Consider the following 18,620-nt stretch of genomic DNA (forward strand, 5'->3'; position numbering starts at 1 on the left):
CAATATTTATTTCAAGGGAGACTTTTCAATTTCTTATATGGTTCATCTCAATAATTAATACACAAAAGGAAAATATTATATAAAAATGAAATTTCACAAGGATATAAAGGTAAAATTATAGATCTGTAAATATCTCAATTCTGTCTTCTAAGTTTTAGGTTTATTCTTATCTTTTGTGCTGATTCTTCACATTCCCATTTTTAATTCCTATTTTCTTCAATTTGTGTTTGATTAATTCGCTTTATGGTGAACTATATTCTTCAGTTTGTTGTGAAAAGTGAGGAACAAATGATAAATGTTGGTTTGAAGGGTGGTAAAAATAATTTCCTTAAGGATTTATTAATCTAGCAGAAATAGAGTTTTCGATCAAATAAATAGTAGCAGCATAATAGTCCTTCATTCAAAGATAATAGGATATATTTTAGGGTAATTAATTTATTAGTCCCTATATTTTAACAAAACATACTGTTTAGTCCTTGTATTTTAAAAAACACACGGTAAAGTCTCTAACGTTTTTCTCTGTGAACTGTTTAGTCCCTAACGTTTTTCTCAGTGAACTGTTTAGTCCCTGCCGTTAGATTCTCATGAACTGTTTAGTCCCTGACGTTTTTCTCGGTGAACTGTTTAGTCCCTGCCGTTAGATTCTCATGAAGATTATGTTAGTCAATTTGGATTTGCGTTCTTCTTTTCCTTTATTTTCCTTTCCTTTAAACTCTAATGCATCTGAAATCAACTTTGTGTGTTATTCTTCTTGATTTTTTTCTTAATCGTTCAAATTCGTAAGCATTGGATTTGTTCTTTTTCTTGTTCTCCATATAAATAGTTTCTTCTTCTAAATTGGATTTCCTCTTCTGAAGTTTGAAGGTAAATAGTAAAGGGTAATTTAGTCATTTCCGAAGTCATAAACGGTAAAAATCTAACAAACATGCAGAAGGACTAAACAGTTCACTGAGAAAAAGGTTAGGGACCTTACCATGTGTTTTTGAAAATATAGAGACTAAACAGTGTGTTTTGTCAAAATATAGGGACTAATAAACTAATTACCCTATATTTTAATAAATACATTTTGCGAAAAGATTGATAGAAAATTGTATATATATTTAAGAAAATATTTGGATTAAGGAAATGTGTTATCCTTTTCTAAACTCTGATCTTTTTTTTTTCAAAGAGAACTCTGTTCCTTTTAACTGAAAAAAAAAAATTTGAACAAGACTGAATTATAGTGAAATTGAAATACTAATATAATCTTTTAAAAATAGCAATAATTTAAATAAAAAGTTTATAAAAATAATAATGATAATAATAATAATAATAAAATTATTATAAAAAATCATTATAATTATAATAAGTAATGATAAATTACTAAACCGGTTATTGAATTGAACAGATTGATACTGAAATTAAGTAACAAAAAACATGAGCGATGACCCCAATTGCAACGATTCAACTCAGCTTTGAAGAAGGTAAAATGTGACAAACTAATCCAAATACAGTCATTTTTAATACCTAAAATTTGTAAAACCCTAAACCTAATTTGTCAAATATTACCAACTTAAAACTGAATTAATACTCAAAATTAGATTTAAGCTAATTTGATATGAGAAGTTGACAATTCAATACCGAGAACAAAAGTATCTGTTATGAAACTCAAATTGGTCACAACCATGAATTATCATTGAGATAACTTTTGCTGGGAATTTGACACCACCAATTATGTGCTCACAAGCTCCATGTTTGTAAAAACTATATCTATTTGTTCAATCAGTTTCCAATTTATCTGAAAATGATAATTGCAATATAAAAAGATAATACACTAGCGAAAATTACAGACGCCTAGTAGAAATTAGTGAGAATCCATGTTGATGTTGTGTAAAGAAATGGAAAACCTTCTTGCTTCTGAAAGCTATCCTAAAAAGGTGTTCCAATTCCCAAAATCGAGTTTCGGAACAAAACTGATACCTCAGGATTTTTCTTCTTATACTCAGTGGAGATCAGGAGACGTCGACGAACACTGTCCAACGACGACATTGGCTGTGATATTTACAGGAGAAGTTTGTGCAGTAAAAAAAATAACTTATCTATAGACATGTCATACTGTAGTATAATCAGGGAAGGATATCACTGTCACCTCTTCCATGTCTCCTCCCATTGGAGTTTCATCTATTTCCACAGCCCTATGACGCGGGCCAAGAGCATCTCCGAAAAGAGCAGAGAATATTTGCCTATGGCATTCATCGCAAAAGAAGAAAAACGAAAAGTGCCCTTCATCTGGGAGCTTATGCAAGATAGCACCAGGTAGAACACGGCTTATGTAGTCTGTCATTGATGGAGGCGCTACTTGGTCATCCATCCCCTGTTCAGCATCAGGGCAAATATAATTATCAAAACAGGAGATAGTTATAAACTCGGTGAAGGGTTAATACATATACAGCTCCTCCAAGTTGGTCATAAAACTAATTGCGCGCGCCCTCAACTTTGAAAACGGCCTATTGACACTTGAACTTGCTTAAAGCCTATTAGCTCCCTAAACTTGCTTAAAATAACATAAATGTTCCCTTAACTTAGCTTAAAGTGATGAGTGATTCAACTTTTTCAAATCCCCACTTGCGCTAACAAGTAGGATTTAAGAGGTTAAATATGTTATTTAAGCAACTTCAAGGGGCTAATTGGTCGCTTTCAAAGTTAAAGAAGTCATTGAACTTTCCTGGACAAGTTTTGGGGCCAGGTCAGGTCAGACAAAGATATGGTTTTAATTTTTTTTTTGTGGTTTCCATGTATCTGCCACAGCTGTGTAAGCCGTCTAGACATGTCCGGCGTGACGCGTAGTTGGCATATTGTAATTGTCAACATTCTGGCGAGTTTTCGTACACAAATTGACTTTCTTGAAAAATCAAATGTAAAGTTTAGTTATTTTTATTGAAAATGAAGTTCAATTATCTTTGTGAAATAGATATCCCAAACTTCAGTGACTCTCGGTGTGTTTTACCAGTCTTGTCCTATATCAATAACCACGCATCTAAAAGCACAGGGAGCAATGCAGTCCGAAAATGGTTCAAAATGCAAGGAAAAACTGCTGTTCATGCGACAATAGATTTTAACTGTTATGGTGCACTGAAGTCTGAACTGAACTAAAGAACGCCAATAGTCAAGAAGGAATGTTTACAGACCTGCCATATATGAATAGGGCCCAGAAATCCAGCCAATTCAGAATTTTCCCCACTGTACATGGACTTGAGCCAAAGAAGGATGCCTTTACTTAACTTCTTCTGTACCTGAAGATCAGCCAAACTGAAGCCCCAGTTTGACACATGTAGTGCAGCTTCCTCAACGAATGGCTTTGCACTACCTTGGCGGACAGACTCCTCCACATCCCTGTTCCAAAATTCCTTAAATCTTGGCTCCTCAATAAGAATTTCATCCTGAATAGAGGACAAGTTTTGTCATAAAAAGTTTCACAACATGTGCACCCATGCCCAAAGTGAAATTCAAAACAATCTGAAACTTGGTAGAAACAAGAATAAAAGCCCTATGGTTATCGAGGGAGAATAGATTCAGACTCCGCATATAAAACCGTGCAATATTAACACTAACTTTAGTTACACTTGAAGCTAGTGGAGCTTAGGTGGGCCACACATGAACCAAATTAACGGGAAATGAGCTTCTATTAGATCTTTCGTTGATGGAAAATTGCACAATCTACAAAATGTTAGTGCTAACATTGCACCATTTTATAAGTGGAGTCTAAATCTATTCTCTCCCAATAACCACATCGTCAGAGATTATAATAAAACTATTGTTGGACCTTAACTATCAGCTTGAGCTTTTAGTTCAATTGGTTCCTTGACACACATGATTAATTTTGTACTTCATCCCCAAAAGAAAAATCATGTTAAACTTTTGCATAAAATGTAATAAGATTTTTCCAGGAAGTAGCTAAAGTGGGTATGGAAATGATAAGTTTGGAATTTGGACAGGCTTCACTCAGAAGTGATTAAAATAAATAAACAAACCTTTCTTCCAAGTTTCTGGGACATCCATTTATCTACTTGACCATGAAAACCGGATAGGAAGCTTCGGCGATAAAAAGAAGTGAGGAATTTTGGAAATTTGCGAGCTAAGAAGTACATTAGTCTCCTTTTTGAGGACCATTGTTCCCAAATTCTCCTCTTCTCTTCCTTTGTCATGCTCTGCTCATATGGATTAATTATCGGAGAAATCATGGCAGCACCTGCAAATTCAGTGAAGACAATCGCATTAGTTTATCTTTCATCACTTTGCACCAGTGTTCTCATCCTAGTTACAAACTAACTTGTAGGTGGAGACGCTTTTTTCTTTTGCAACATCAAAGTACAAGAATTTTTATCAATTATCCCATATTGCCTATAACAAGTACAAATTTGTAAAACTACAGCAGACAATGACAGACATAATATAAAGGTTAACGCACCAGCAATTCTTTCAGGAATGAATCTTAGAGCAGCCCAAGCATGCATACTTCCGCTCGAATAACCCAGGATCCAAAACTTGCCACTAACACCAAGAGCATCAGCTAGGAAAATCATGTCCACTGCAGAAGAGTTGAGATTTCTGCTGGGGTGAGGATCACTCTCACCGAAACCAGGAAGGTCATATGTGATCAAACGAATACCAAACTCTTCAAGTAGGGATGTTTTAACTCCAGGTACACCTTCGCAAATGTACTCTAAAGTAAGTATCAAAAAAATTTACACCAAGAAGAGTATCAAAAAATGCTAATTCATTGGAGAAACGCATTACTAATTGCATAAACCTGCAAGTCGGGAAGAAAGGAAAGAATGGGGAGCAATTAGAGAATATCTTGCTCTGTCGGCAGGGACACCCTTATCATAATAAGCCATATTTCTACCATCCGGAAGAAGTATACGATTAGCACTAGGAGGATGTACAAGCATTCTCTTCAATGGTGGAACAGAACTGTCATGTGTGGTATTTACACTGATTGCTGCAATCATTTAACAACAACAATAAAATACATAATTAGTTCTATGTTTTCGTACCATTACAATTGGAAAGAAGAGTCTAATCTTGCAAGTGAGAGTTGCCTGAGTGTATTATAGAGGAGACAATAAACCTAGGTGGTAGAGTTACATTCACAGTGGTGAAATTTGTCAGTTTGAGCTAAATTCGGAAAAAACAAGTTAGATATCTAAACTAAAGGGGATAGAAGATCTAGCCCTTGCCTCAGTCTAATCAAATAGGAAGCATTTATGTGAAGTTGAGCTCTTTTTAGCACAAAATTCAGTCATTGCAACAAACTCAAAGCACAAAATCCATTGAGTAATCTTTGTAGGAAAACCTGTGAAACTATATTACGGTTAGTTCTGGATAAGCGAAAAAGTAAGTTATTCTTATAAAAACACACGACACAGATCTAATTGAGCTGATTAGCAGTCAATTCAGCCACATTTCATAAGAACAACAAGCAAGAACTGTAGTTTGAAAGATCAATTGCCTTAATTTTGAAATGGAAATACATATACCAGCAAGGGCGAGTATAAAAACGAAGAAGATCACAGGCCAAGCATGCGCCGGGTCACGATCCTCCGGTAAGAACTCGTTCAAAAACTTAAACCGATCAGAGACTTTAGCCATTGGCTTTCCAACCTTTTGCACTATAAACGAATCCTCGGTCACCAAAGTCTGTTGCAGAATCTCCTTGCATCCTTTCCCTAAATCCAGAAGCATCTCGCCCCAAGATTTCAAGAACCCCGTCACTTGCTCCTTCAAACTCTCCATTTTCGCATCCTCATCGCCGTATTTCCTAAACGCCGGCGCCGATATCCCCATTGATTCTCCTCCGGCGACTCCATACAGTATCCCGTTGTCCTCCACCAGACTCGCAAGTTCCTCCGACCACGTGTTCCCTCCTCTCACCTCCGCCATTCGAGGTACATGAAAAACAGCTCACTTCACTTGGCAGCTCCAAACTATAAATATACACAGAGGAACAGAAACTTTAGAAGCGTGATTTTTAAGTCGCCATTGTTTAATCCAAAAAGGGAAAACCCTAACCGACCATTGTTAAAAAACGAATCAAAACACATAAAGCCAAAAGCATCAGCATCTACAGTTACTATCAGATGACACAGAAAATCGTCGGCTCTGACTATAATCTGATCTATCAATCAGATACTTTTACTTTATTTTTTCTAGTATTTCTCAACGAATTGAATTGACTCTTTAACCAATCTTATCTTTCGCTTTCATTTCTTCAATCCGCACCATTTTTTACTTTTATGAGCTTTTTCTTCTTCTTCTTCTTCGCTGGCGTTGGGAGATGAGATCAACGGCGATGATTTGGCCACGTGAGTGAACTTTTTATACTCCGCCGTGGAATTTACGGTGGCTTACCGGCTAAGCGGGTGGCGTGTCTGACGGTTTTATTAGCTGTTATTACCGGTAAGAGTGTACGGCGCTGACGTGTCAGTGAGAAATATGCGGTGGATGCATGTGCACGGGAATGTTCTTTTTCAACTTTTTTTTATTTTTATTTTAATGGGATTTGGTGAAGTTTTTATTCGAGAGTATGATTTCCTTACATCTTGTCCGTTTATTACTATGGTTAATGTAAGACTGTGGATAAATGAGTTGGTTAGTGTGATTAATATAGTGCAATAATCTAGAATTTGGAATCAAATTATTCGAAAAAAATGAAAAAGTAGCCAAGTTTAAATATTAGTACTTAATTTAGATTGATAATATTTCCTAAATTAGTTTAAATTATAAATTTTTAAATATAAAAATTGATTATAGTTAGAAGAGATTATATTATACGTCTGCTGTACCACATCAAAGTGGAGAGAAAATTATATCATACGTCAGGCTGGTGTGCCATAACCAATAGAATTAAAACACATGGAATTTTCTTTAATAATTACAATAAATTGTAAAATTTGATCCCTCTCCATCGTTCTTTCCTTTTCTGATATGAGAAAACCACCATCGGCAATCTTACTCTGTTCCATTCGTTAACATAAAGACCTTGTACATATAAGCAATAACACAAACACCTTGTGTGCTATGTTTTTTTAAACTACCTAGATCTAATTTCAATCATATTGCATGGATTGATACTTTTTTATCACTTGTTCATCTGCATCTTTGCTAATGTTTAAGGTGTTTTTTGGCAAAAACAAATTAATGGGTATGTTTTAATTTGTTTTAAAAGCTTGATTTGGTTTTTTTATGGTTAATCAGATCAAATAACAGCTCATCTCATTCTCAATTAGAGATCCCAAAACCATAATTTATCAATTTTATGAACTTTCAAAACAAAATCAGATTTCCAATAGGAGAAAACAAATCAGATTTCAACCAGGAGAAGAACTCGTATGAGAGAGAGAGCAGGGCAATTCCCACCTTTTACAAATTAGCCTAGCCTCCCTACACTTGTTTCTTATTGCCTGCAATTTTAGGCCGATGTTGGTTCTCGATTTTTACCAGCAGGACTGGCAGCCATCAAACTAACTTATACTTCTCCTTCGTCGTCTTCAACAACATCATCTTATGGTTCTTGTCACCGGAAAACACTAAGAAACCAAGCGGTACGGTAGTGATGATGGTGTCCTCGTTATAGGTGTTTGCAATTTATATTAATTATTAGAGAAATTAAAAAAAAAAATCCATGTGCATTAATTTTATTGGCTATGGCACATCACGTCAGATTTCCACGTGGTGTGCCTGGCGTATAGTATAATTTCTCCAAAGTGTAATAGAAGAAGGACATGTGTTAATTATTTTTGAAAATTAATAAATAAAAAATTGATTTGCTAATTCAACCCTTCAAAACAGATATGGCTTTTCGTTTTTTCTTCAGAATCACACCATTAGCTCCGACACCAACCATCATCACCTTCATTCGTCTATTCATCCTCTTTTGGTTTGCTTTTTTCTATAAACTATCAACGAAGACAGAAGATACAAATCTACCAGCAAAAAGCATATTACCAACAACGGGTTTTGTAGACAACAAAATTCTTTTTTATATAACCATTCACCACCATTGTTGTACCTTCAGAAAAAGCATCAATTTTCGAGAAAAAGAATCAAATTTTATCTTATAGTTCATTTTTGTGTTTTGGCTGGAAACTTTATTTTCATGAGATAAATATGATTTACAAAGATAAACATGAGTGTGACTGTGTGAGATCTAAAATAAAAAGCAGCAAAAGAAGAAAGATGATGAGAAGGAAGAGAGACCATGGTAGCCAGTGACGCTTTAAATACTGCTTCGTGGTGCTGATAACCACTGCTCCCACATCCTCTCTCCACTACCCCACGTTCTCTTCATTGGCTCTCTCCGCGCAACGGGCTCTAGTTCCGTATGTGGATTCACCCCACGTCCCTGAACCACCCACGTTCTTGTCTCACGTTTTTGTCCCACGTTTATTCTTTGTTCATGGAGTAAGTTGTCGTTTTGAAGAAACACTTCCTCTCCCGTCGTTTTGGCCAGCTTGTTCTGTTTCTCACGGGTCATGCTAGCTGAGCTCCATTCTCTGGCTCTTTCTATTGCTAGCGCTTTCTCTATATTGATCCTTCTCAATTAGTCCCAACATAACTGTAGGGGAAACAAGTATGCAAGACATATAGTATAATTTCTCTTTATTTAGTTTAATTTGTAACTTTAAAATTGAGTTGATACCTAAAACTCATACTGTGCTGCATTTGATTGCTAACTTCAAAAGTCAATTTGATCTTTAATTCGAGAAAGTGACATGTCAAATTGGAGAATTGCATTGTTATTCAAACTTGATTTTGAACTAAATTAATATTATTATTATTTAAGACTAAATTGATCTTTTATCTCGATGATGACAAATAGTAGAATTTAGGCTAAACACATACTTAACCCTTTGAATTTTTACGATTTTAAAAATTGAGCTCTTGATCATTTAATTTTCAGATTGGACCCTTGAACTTTAATTTTCACACATATTAAGTCTCTCACTAACAGTTCTATTATCTAAGCCATTAGTGAATAGCTCATTGTGTGGAAATTAAAGATTATGACCTCAATTCTTAAAGTCTTAAAAATTCAGAGGCTTAATAGTGTATTTTAATATTTTTTTATAATGATGTATTTTGTCATTTGTTTACTTAATATTTTATTATTTTTAAGAAAATAATTAAGTATTTTTTCTAATTTTTTTTATAAATTTTGAATATATATATATATATCCAACAATTAAAAAAATAAAAATAAAAGATTAATAAATATAACTTTGTATTTCTGACTTTAAACAATACCATTGAATTAACTAAATTTAAAATTCCACTTTCAAACTAATACAAAATGGACTAATAAAAAAAATGTTGCTATTTACCGCCCCATATTATTTATCACCATCCTCATTTGGAGAATTTTATCCTTATTCAAAACTGAAAAATTTGAATTTAAAAAAAACCCGTGAAATTTGGCCTAGGCGGATGCCGGATCCGTCCAGCCCATCTAGGATCCGCCCAGCCAATGGGCTGGACAGATCCAACACCCACCCAGCCAACTGGGCTGGGCGGATCAAGTCATCAATGTAAAAATTTATAATTAATACTTTACCTCCTTTTGATTTTTGTGAACAATGTGTACTCACTGGAACACCTTTCAAAAACTTCTTGTACGAAGTAAGCTTCGATTATACTGTACCAAGCCCGCAACACTTGTTTAAGATCATACAATGCCTTCGGTCTATAAACTTTCTCTTCTTCTCCTTTCTTTATGAACCCATCGACACTAAAAGAAAATAACAGTTTATCAATAACATTTTATTAATATTGTTAAGATTATATTACGTTATAAGTTTATAAGTTTAAATGTGAATAAAAAAAATATAATTTTTGCATAATTTTTTTATACTCTAATTGAATTCTAATTAAACCTCTAACCCTTGGTCATCTATCTTTTCCAATTCTTTGACCAGTTCGGTTTTGATAACCATAGTCATGTGTATATGTCAGGTATCAAAAATTATGTCTTGTAGAAAAAAAATAACAAATTAATTAATTTTCCACCGAAAATATATATATATATATATATTTTTTTTTTTGACAAGCAAAGAAACATATATTAAGAATCAAGAAGAAGCATATTACAAATAAAATCAGGGGTACAGAAAACCACTCACCCCGATGTAAAGGTAAAATACTACTTCTAGCTAACAAATGAGCAACAGAGTTTGCAGCACGACAGACAAAATGAATAGAGCAATTAAAAAGCTCGTTCAATGAAAAATGACAATCATTGGCTAAGGGGTTAAAAGGAGATGAAACCTCTAACGGGCGGGCCATAGACTGTACCACGATCAAAGAATCCGATTCAATGATTACATCCTTCCATCTGTGGTCTTTGATCCAACTGAGAGCTTCACGGACTGATAGCGCTTCAATGAACGATGCATCTTGATAATTCTGCAAGGTTCCATTTTTAGCCGCAACAAACCGACCCAACTCGTCCCGAACGATACACCCAAATCCAGCCACATTCTCTTCCGCAAATGACGCACCATCCACATTCAGTTTTAGGAATCCTGTTGGAGGACGCTGCCACACCGTCGGGCTTGGGACAGCCGGACTGCCTGAAGGAGAAACCGACGCCTGCGCTTTCTTCCAGGCCTGTAGAAAGGAACCGGTCGAATGGTACATGATCGAGGCTTGTGAATCCTTCCGATTCCACACAATGTCATTTCTATAACACCAAATAATCCACCATAAAATCGCTACAAGCTCAACCAGCTCCATCGGTTTAGAGAAGATCCAGCCCCAATAATAAAAAATGTTATGAAATTGGGTTCCCACATCCCCAATAGGCGAAATAGTCCAAATAGCTCGAGCCATAGTACATTTGAGAAAAATATGATAAGAATCTTCCACCGCCCCATGACAGAGCTCGCATAAATCTGAGATAGGAACCCTTCGGGCTTTCAGCGCGACTTTAGAAGGGAAACAGTTAGCAAGAACCCGCCAAAGAAGGTTCTTAACTTTAGGGGGCACTTTAAGATTCCAAACTTTATTCCATACTTGAGAATCAATGAACCAATTTGTTCCAAATCCAGACATAAGCTTTCGGTACCCACTTTTAACTGTATAGTTGCCCCGTCGGTCATCCTTCCAGTACCACACATCATGATCAACCCGATTAGATAAGGGGATACGGAGAATAAGTTCTGCATCCCGAGGAACAAAAATGCCCGAAACTAACCCAACATCCCATGACCGCCGACCCTCCTCCATAAGATCAGCCGCCACTTCCACCCCTAAACCATCCAATTTTTCACTTTCAATATATGGAAAATGATCGTCAGGGAGCCACGGGTCATCCCAAATCCGGACCTTACCACCCGCCCCAACAAACCTGCGAATACCTGACTTTAACAACTCTTGAGCACTCATAATACTACGCCAGATAAAGCTAGGCCCATCAAATAACGATGCATCAAGAAAAGAGCTATTCGGATAATAAAGAGCCTTAAAAACTCGTGCCACAAAAGACTCAGGATTTGAGCTAAGTCGCCAGCCTTGTTTAGCCAATAAAGCTAAGTTGAAATTATGCAACTTTCTGAACCCCATTCCACCAAATTTTTTAGGGCAGCACAGCTTATCCTATGATTTCCAATGTAAACTACCTTTACCCGAACCATCTGATCCCCACCAAAAAGAATTCATCAACTTCTCTAGATCATCACAGATATTCATAGGAAATAGGAAGAGACTCATAGCATAAGTAGGAAGCACCTGCACTACTGATTTGATCATAATCTCCTTTCCTGCTCTTGATAGAAACCTGGCTTTCCAACTCTTCAATCTAGACCGCACCATGTCCTCAGCAAAGCCAAAAACCTGTGACTTATTCCTGTTGGGGTTTAGTGTCCTATAGACAATTGTTCTAGGATACAAACTAATGTAAATGAATTGTTCTTTATATCATTTGTTTTAATGAGATATATGTTTTATAACTATATAAAGGCAATCCCTTTTAAGCACTAAATAAAGTCTAATAAAAGGAAATCCGTAAGTTTATTTAAAGTGATTATAAAGTGTTCATACAAGCATGAAGTGAGACAAAACTTTATAATAAACTTAAAACCACCCCAAGTCAAGTGATATGTTTAGGATTGATATATCACTGTTGAGACTTATATGTAACAATGTCTTCTGTCCGATAGAAAGCTGATCTCACAAGCTTCATATATACAGATATTTGGACAGTTACATAGATCCGATGAAAAGTTGTTCATTAGGATTGGGGATCCGATTTGAGATAACAGGATGGGAAGATTCATCCTTGTCACCTGTTCATCTCATTGGTATTAATAGGTATAACTAATCCTCAGACTCAAAGGAATATTAATTGGTATTCTGGATTACGGAATGTGATGCTTTGACTCTGGTGTAACACGATCCTTAACAGAGATGACTCTGGAGTGTGAACAGTAGACGTTGGGTATCACAGGAAGTGATTGCGGGATCGTTATATATTGGATTGAGCATTTATCACTCCCGATAAATGGGAGATACATTCATGGATCGCTTGTGGAAGACTCGACTCTAAATCCTTGCAAGGTGATAGCTTAAGACTTGAAATACAGATTTCACTTTGAGTTGACTCGGCATGTACAAGTAAAACGAACGTCTCGCTATATGTGACTTGACATCATCCATAGTCATAAGATTCAGTTCAAGGATGTAGTTGATAAAGGATCGAATTATACTGTAACTAATACGGAAAGGTTAACGACAGAATCAACATGTCTTCTTATAGCTCTGGGGGAATGATTACGGACTTGCTAATCACATACTTTGTACATCATTCTGTTATGTAAAGATTAAATATAATTCTTTGAAAATTAATTTAATAACGTTGCATACGGCTAGAAGCAATAAGAACCTAATGGGTCACAAATAAGACTTGGAACCTAAAAGAGAGATAGATGTTAATTAATTGATGGAAGCCCAATTGAGCCCAGTAAGGCCCATGGACTATAGGGGGTCGAAATTCATGTAGTTAAATACATGAATAATTAATTTGATTTTGTTAATCCTAATTAGATTAGGATTATGAATTAAATTAATTAGGAGATAAATAAGTTAGGAGTTTTAATTAGATTATAATACTCCTATTATTATCCAATAAGGTTATTATTATTATCCTTGATATATTAGATATATAATGAGATAATAATTAGGAATTCTATTCCGAATTGAATTCCTATTCAGTAACCTAATTCTATCGAACTAGGGATTAGATACAAGAGATTATATATAACCCCCTATAGGTGAAATTCGGCTAACACATGCCAAATCCCTAGAGTGATTTTTTGAAAATCCTATATAGTGTAAGAGAGAGAATTTCGACACCCCTAGTTCGAGGACGAGATTTTCTACGGCTTCCTTTGATCAATTGATTTCATCTATTTCTTTTATCCTTGATCTTGTGTTGATTAGTTGGAGGCAATCTACTTTGGTTGCTATTCAAACGGTTGATTCTAAATTAATCTTCCTGTGTTTTACTTCGTGTTTGGGAACTCGGAGAAGAGTTGTGGGCACTTCATTAACAACGGTAGATTGATCATCAAGAGGTAATTCTTCTTATCCCTCTTTATATGAAATAACGGTTAACGGATCTTGTGGTTTATGGAAATAGGTTAAAAAATTTATATTTCCGCTGTTATACCTTAGCCAAATTTCCAACAGTTCCTTCCCACCACCGAAGGTAGACCCAGGTACTTATCCGGGAGGGCTACAGCGGAAACCCCCAAGATATTACTAGTTTCTACACACCCCCCATCTGGGCAGTTTCGACTGAAAGATATAGAGGATTTTGATAAATTTATTTTCTGTCCAGAAGCACACTCATAGTCATTTAGAGCTTGTTTAATTGCTGAAGCTTCTGATCGATTGGCTCCGAAGAAGAAGTAACTATCATCAGCGAAGAACAGATGAGAGATTGCTGGCACTTAATCCGCAACAACACAACCTCAGATCCGACCCTCTGACTCCAGCCGAGATAAGTAGAGAGAAAGACCCTCCGCACAGATAATAAAAAGATATGGTGACAACGGATCCCCTTGACGGAGTCCCCTCTGTGGAACAATAGGGCCCACTACATGCTTCCCATGGACAACCCTATATTTAACCTTTGTAACGCACTGAATTAATAGGTTAACAAAGCTCGATGGGAAACCAAGGTTCAATAACATCTCCTGAAGAAATCTCCATTCCATCCTGTCATATGCTTTAGACATATCAAGCTTAAGAGCAGCCATACCACTTGAAACCCTTCTAGACCACTGATGGAGATAGTGATTCACCTCAAATGCCAGCATAACATTATCAGTGATTAGTCTGCCAGGGATAAATGCACTCTGGGCCGGAGATATAAGAACATGAAGGACTTTCTTTAACCGATTAGCTAAGACTTTAGAAACAATTTTGTAGATCACATTACAAAGAGCTATCGGTCTCAAGTTAGAAACCATCTCAGGTTTCGATTTCTTAGGGATTAATATAATATTAGTTTCATGAATCTCATCAGGCAACACTCCAGAATTTAACCATAACAAACAAGCTTCAGTAACATGACCTCCTACTACATCCCAAAATTTCTCATAAAAACCGGGGTTAAAACCATCAGGTCCAGGGCTTTTGTCAGGGTGCATTGAAAACAAGGCTTCTTTAATTTCCACAGCATTAAAATCACCACAGAGCATATCACAATTTCCCACAGACAACTTCGGCACCACATTTTCAGTAATAGGACCCAAAACACAACCATTCGAGGTAAAAAGCTGAGTAAAGTAAGAGAGAATAACAGAATCCAAACCTGCACCCCAGCTACGCCATTCGCCATCTGCATCACGAAGCCTCTCAAAGCTATTCTTTTTCCTCCTGTTATTAGCAGTTGCATGAAAAAAATTTGAATTCATATCATCGCCAGCCAGCCACAATTTTTTTGCTCTTTGCTTCCAATACAATTCTTGTTGATACAAGATATTTTTCAGCTTTTCTCGAGCTTCTAAAAGTAACGCCTGACCTGCCCCGTCGGTGCGATTCTGCAGCCTTTTAATCTCAGCTCGACAATCCACAAGTTTGGAAGAAAACCGACTACATAACTCGGCTCCCCACTGATACAGCGCCTGCCCGCACTGCTCCTGCCGAACCAAAATGTCAGCCGAGGCATTCACATTCCATGAGCTTACAATCTGTTCACGGCAATCAGGTTCTTGAGTCCAAGCAGCTTCGAATCGGAACAGGTGAACAAACACCCCTTCACTAGGGGTCAGACACAACACAAGAGCTGAATGGTCAGAGGCCGAAGCTTCCTCATTAATAACTTTGGCCGAAGGAAACAATTGAAACCAGCTGGACGACGCTAATCCCCGATCTAACTTCTCTTCAACAAAATTATGATAGCCTCTGCTCTTTTCCCAAGTAAACGCATGCCCAATCATAGGGACCTCGAACAGATTACATTGCTCAATCACATCAGAAAAACCATTAATTAAATAAGGTGGATGTCTACGACCACCACTCTTCTCACTCTGTAAAGCCATGTCATTAAAGTCTCTAATAATTACCCAAGGCAAAGAATGATTACTACACAGATCCCAGATCATCTCCCAAGAAGCAGGCCTTCTAGAACGCTCAGGAAAACCATAAAAACCGGTTAATCGATACTCTGGCAAACCCAGTAAAGAGACTTTGGCATCAATAAAATTTCTAGAAGCACGTAACAAACTGACTGAACCATTAATTTTCCAAAGTAAAGCCAAACCTCCACCTTGGTTAATAGTGTTGGGGTTTAGTGTCCTATAGACAATTGTTCTAGGATACAAACTTAATGTAAATGAATTGTTCTTTATATCATTTGTTTTAATGAGATATATGTTTTATAACTATATAAAGGCAATCCCTTTTAAGCACTAAATAAATTCTAATAAAAGGAAATCCGTAAGTTTGTTTTAAAGTGATTATAAAGTGTCCATACAAGCATGAAGTGAGACAAAACTTTATAATAAACTAATAAACTTAAAACCACCCCAAGTCAAGTGATATGTTTAGGATTGATATATCACTGTTGAGACTTGCATGTAACAATGTCTTCTGTCCGACAGAAAGCTGATCTCACAAGCTTCATATATACAGATATCTGGACAGTTACATGGATCCGATGAAAATTAGTTAATTAGGATTGGGGACCCGACTTGAGATAACAGGATGGGTAGATTCATCCTTGTCACATGTTCATCTCATTGGTATTAATAGGTGTAAATAATCCTCAGACTCAAAGGAATGTTAATTGGTATTCTGGATTACGGAATGTGACGCTTTGACTCTGGTGTAACACGATCCTTAACAGAGATGACTCTGGGGTGTGAACAGTAGACGTTGGGTATCACAGGAAGTGATTGCGGGATCTTTATATATTGGATTGAGCATTTATCACTCCCGATAAATGGAAGATATGTCCATGGATCGCTTGTGGAAGACTCGACTCTAAATCCTTGCAAGGTGATAGCTTAAGACTTGAAATATAGATTTCACTTAACCTATCTATTTTGAGTTAACTCGGCCTGTACAAGTAAAACGAACGTCTCGCTATATGTGACTTGACATTACCCATAGTCATAAGATTCAGTTCAAGGACGTAGTTGATAAAGGATCGAATTATACTGTAACTAATACGGAAAGGTTAACGACAGAATCAACATGTCTTCTTATAGCTCTGGGGGAATGATTACGGACTTGCTAATCACATACTCTGTACATCATTCTGTTATGTAAAGATTAAATATAATTCTTTGAAAATTAATTTAATAACGTTGCATACGGCTAGAAGCAATAAGAACCTAATGGGTCACAAATAAGACTTGGAACCTAAAAGAGAGATAGATGTTAATTAATTGATGGAAGCCCAACTGAGCCCAGTAAGGCCCAGTAATAGAGGGGGGTCGAAATTTATGTATATAAATACATAAATAATTAATTTGATTTAATCTATTCTAATTGGATTAGGATTATGAATTAAATTAATTAAAGGATAAATAAGTTAAGAGTTTTAATTAGATTAAATTACTCCTATTATTATCCAATAAGGTTATTATTATTATCCTTTATATATTAGATATATTAATGGATAATAACTATGAATTCTATTCCGAATAGAATTCTTATTTCAATAACCTAATTCTATCTAACTAGGGATTAGATACAAGAGATTATAAATAACCCCTCATATGGGATTTTCGAAATCCACTAAGCAAATCCCTACTGGAATTTTCGAAATACACAGTGCAACCGGGAGAGAGAATTTCGACACCCCTTGCTGAGGACGAAACAATCCATCGCTTCCTACCGATTCAATTGATTTCATCTTTCTTTCTTTATCCTTGATCTTGTGTTGATTAATTAGAGGCAATCTACTTTGGTTGCTATTCAACGGTTGATTCTAACTTGATCTTATTTTTGTTTTGTTCTGTGCTCGGGAACTCGAAGTAAGAGTTGTGGGCACTTCGTTTACAACGGTAGATAGAACATCAAAAGGTATTTCTTCTTATCACTCCTTATATGAAATAACGGTTGACAGATCTTATGGTTTATGGAAATAGGTTAAAATTTTTATATTTCCGCTGCTATAAGTTAGCCTATTTTCCAACAAATAGGATCAATGAAAAAGAGACCAGAATAAGAAAGACTACGCTTTATTACATCAACTTTCTCGCGGTTGCATTTCACCTCCATCAGAAAAATAAAGTCGGGCTTGAACCTAGCAACTAAGTTCTTTAACATACGAACTGTTCGAGGGTTGCCCATACCCCGACAGTTCCAGCTTAATGTACTCATTCTCCTCAGCGGGTCTGGTCTCCAGAGCCCGCATGCTGTAAGTTTTTTGAACCAGTCACCATTGGTGTTGTATCCACCACCATATCAGAGGTTTTATTCTCAAGCACCTCCTCCTTTCTTCTCCTCTTTGACTCCATTACAACAAGGCTATCCTTCTTGTCTCCTTGCTTTGAGACAGTCCCTTTATTATTTTCAAACAAGGAAACAGTATTCATCACTGTCTTTGTTCCAACTCCTTGTTTCATAATACCTCCAAAAGAACTTTCCAGGGCCGCAATATTTTCCGTCGGACGAGCAGTTTCAGGTGGCTTTGTCAAGAGCCACTTTGACTGAGGTGGGGGCTGCAACCTGCGGGGCAGAGCACGTAATTCGACCGAGAATGGCCGTATAACAGTAGCCGGATCAGGCACATCAAGCAATTTCAGACAAAATCTCTCAGCATGCCCTAAACAACCACAGAAGAAACAGAATATAGGCAGGCGTTCATATTTGAACGTAATGGTTTGCGGAGTCTCACCCGCTCTGCCGATAGGCATGGAAGCACACAAGCTTTTTCGAACATCAAGAGAAACCCTAACCCTCATATACGATCTGCCGACGCCATTGAAGTTGTTCGGATCTGATTCAACGAACATCCCTAAAGTATTGCCAATCAATACAGCCACCCTCTCTGACATAAAACCACTCAGCAAATTATGAACTTGGACCCACATCTCCGTATGCATCAGTTCTTCATCACCACGTACAAC

At 36.5% G+C, this 18,620-nt stretch overlaps 1 protein-coding gene across 2 annotated transcripts; it reads right to left on the bottom strand.

Moving 5' to 3' along the window:
* Positions 1 to 1,652: 1,652 nt before the first annotated feature.
* LOC136209216 (uncharacterized) lies at positions 1,653 to 6,411 on the bottom strand. 2 transcript variants are annotated; one of them, XM_066000625.1, is made up of 7 exons: positions 6,262 to 6,411; positions 5,520 to 5,966; positions 4,790 to 4,981; positions 4,448 to 4,687; positions 4,011 to 4,228; positions 3,168 to 3,419; positions 1,653 to 2,353 (listed from the first exon to the last, which is right to left on the bottom strand). In XM_066000625.1, exons 2-7 carry the CDS (start codon positions 5,920 to 5,922, stop codon positions 2,090 to 2,092), a joined length of 1,569 nt encoding a protein of 522 aa, XP_065856697.1. In that variant the 5' UTR covers positions 5,923 to 5,966; positions 6,262 to 6,411; the 3' UTR covers positions 1,653 to 2,089. The 2 variants fall into 2 exon arrangements, with proteins under 2 accessions (XP_065856697.1, XP_065856696.1); XM_066000624.1 differs by having other exon boundaries at positions 6,056 to 6,410.
* Between the last annotated feature and the right edge of the window lie 12,209 nt (positions 6,412 to 18,620).

Source organism: Euphorbia lathyris, chromosome 10 (assembly GCF_963576675.1).
Source record: "Euphorbia lathyris chromosome 10, ddEupLath1.1, whole genome shotgun sequence".
Taxonomy (NCBI): domain Eukaryota; kingdom Viridiplantae; phylum Streptophyta; class Magnoliopsida; order Malpighiales; family Euphorbiaceae; genus Euphorbia; species Euphorbia lathyris.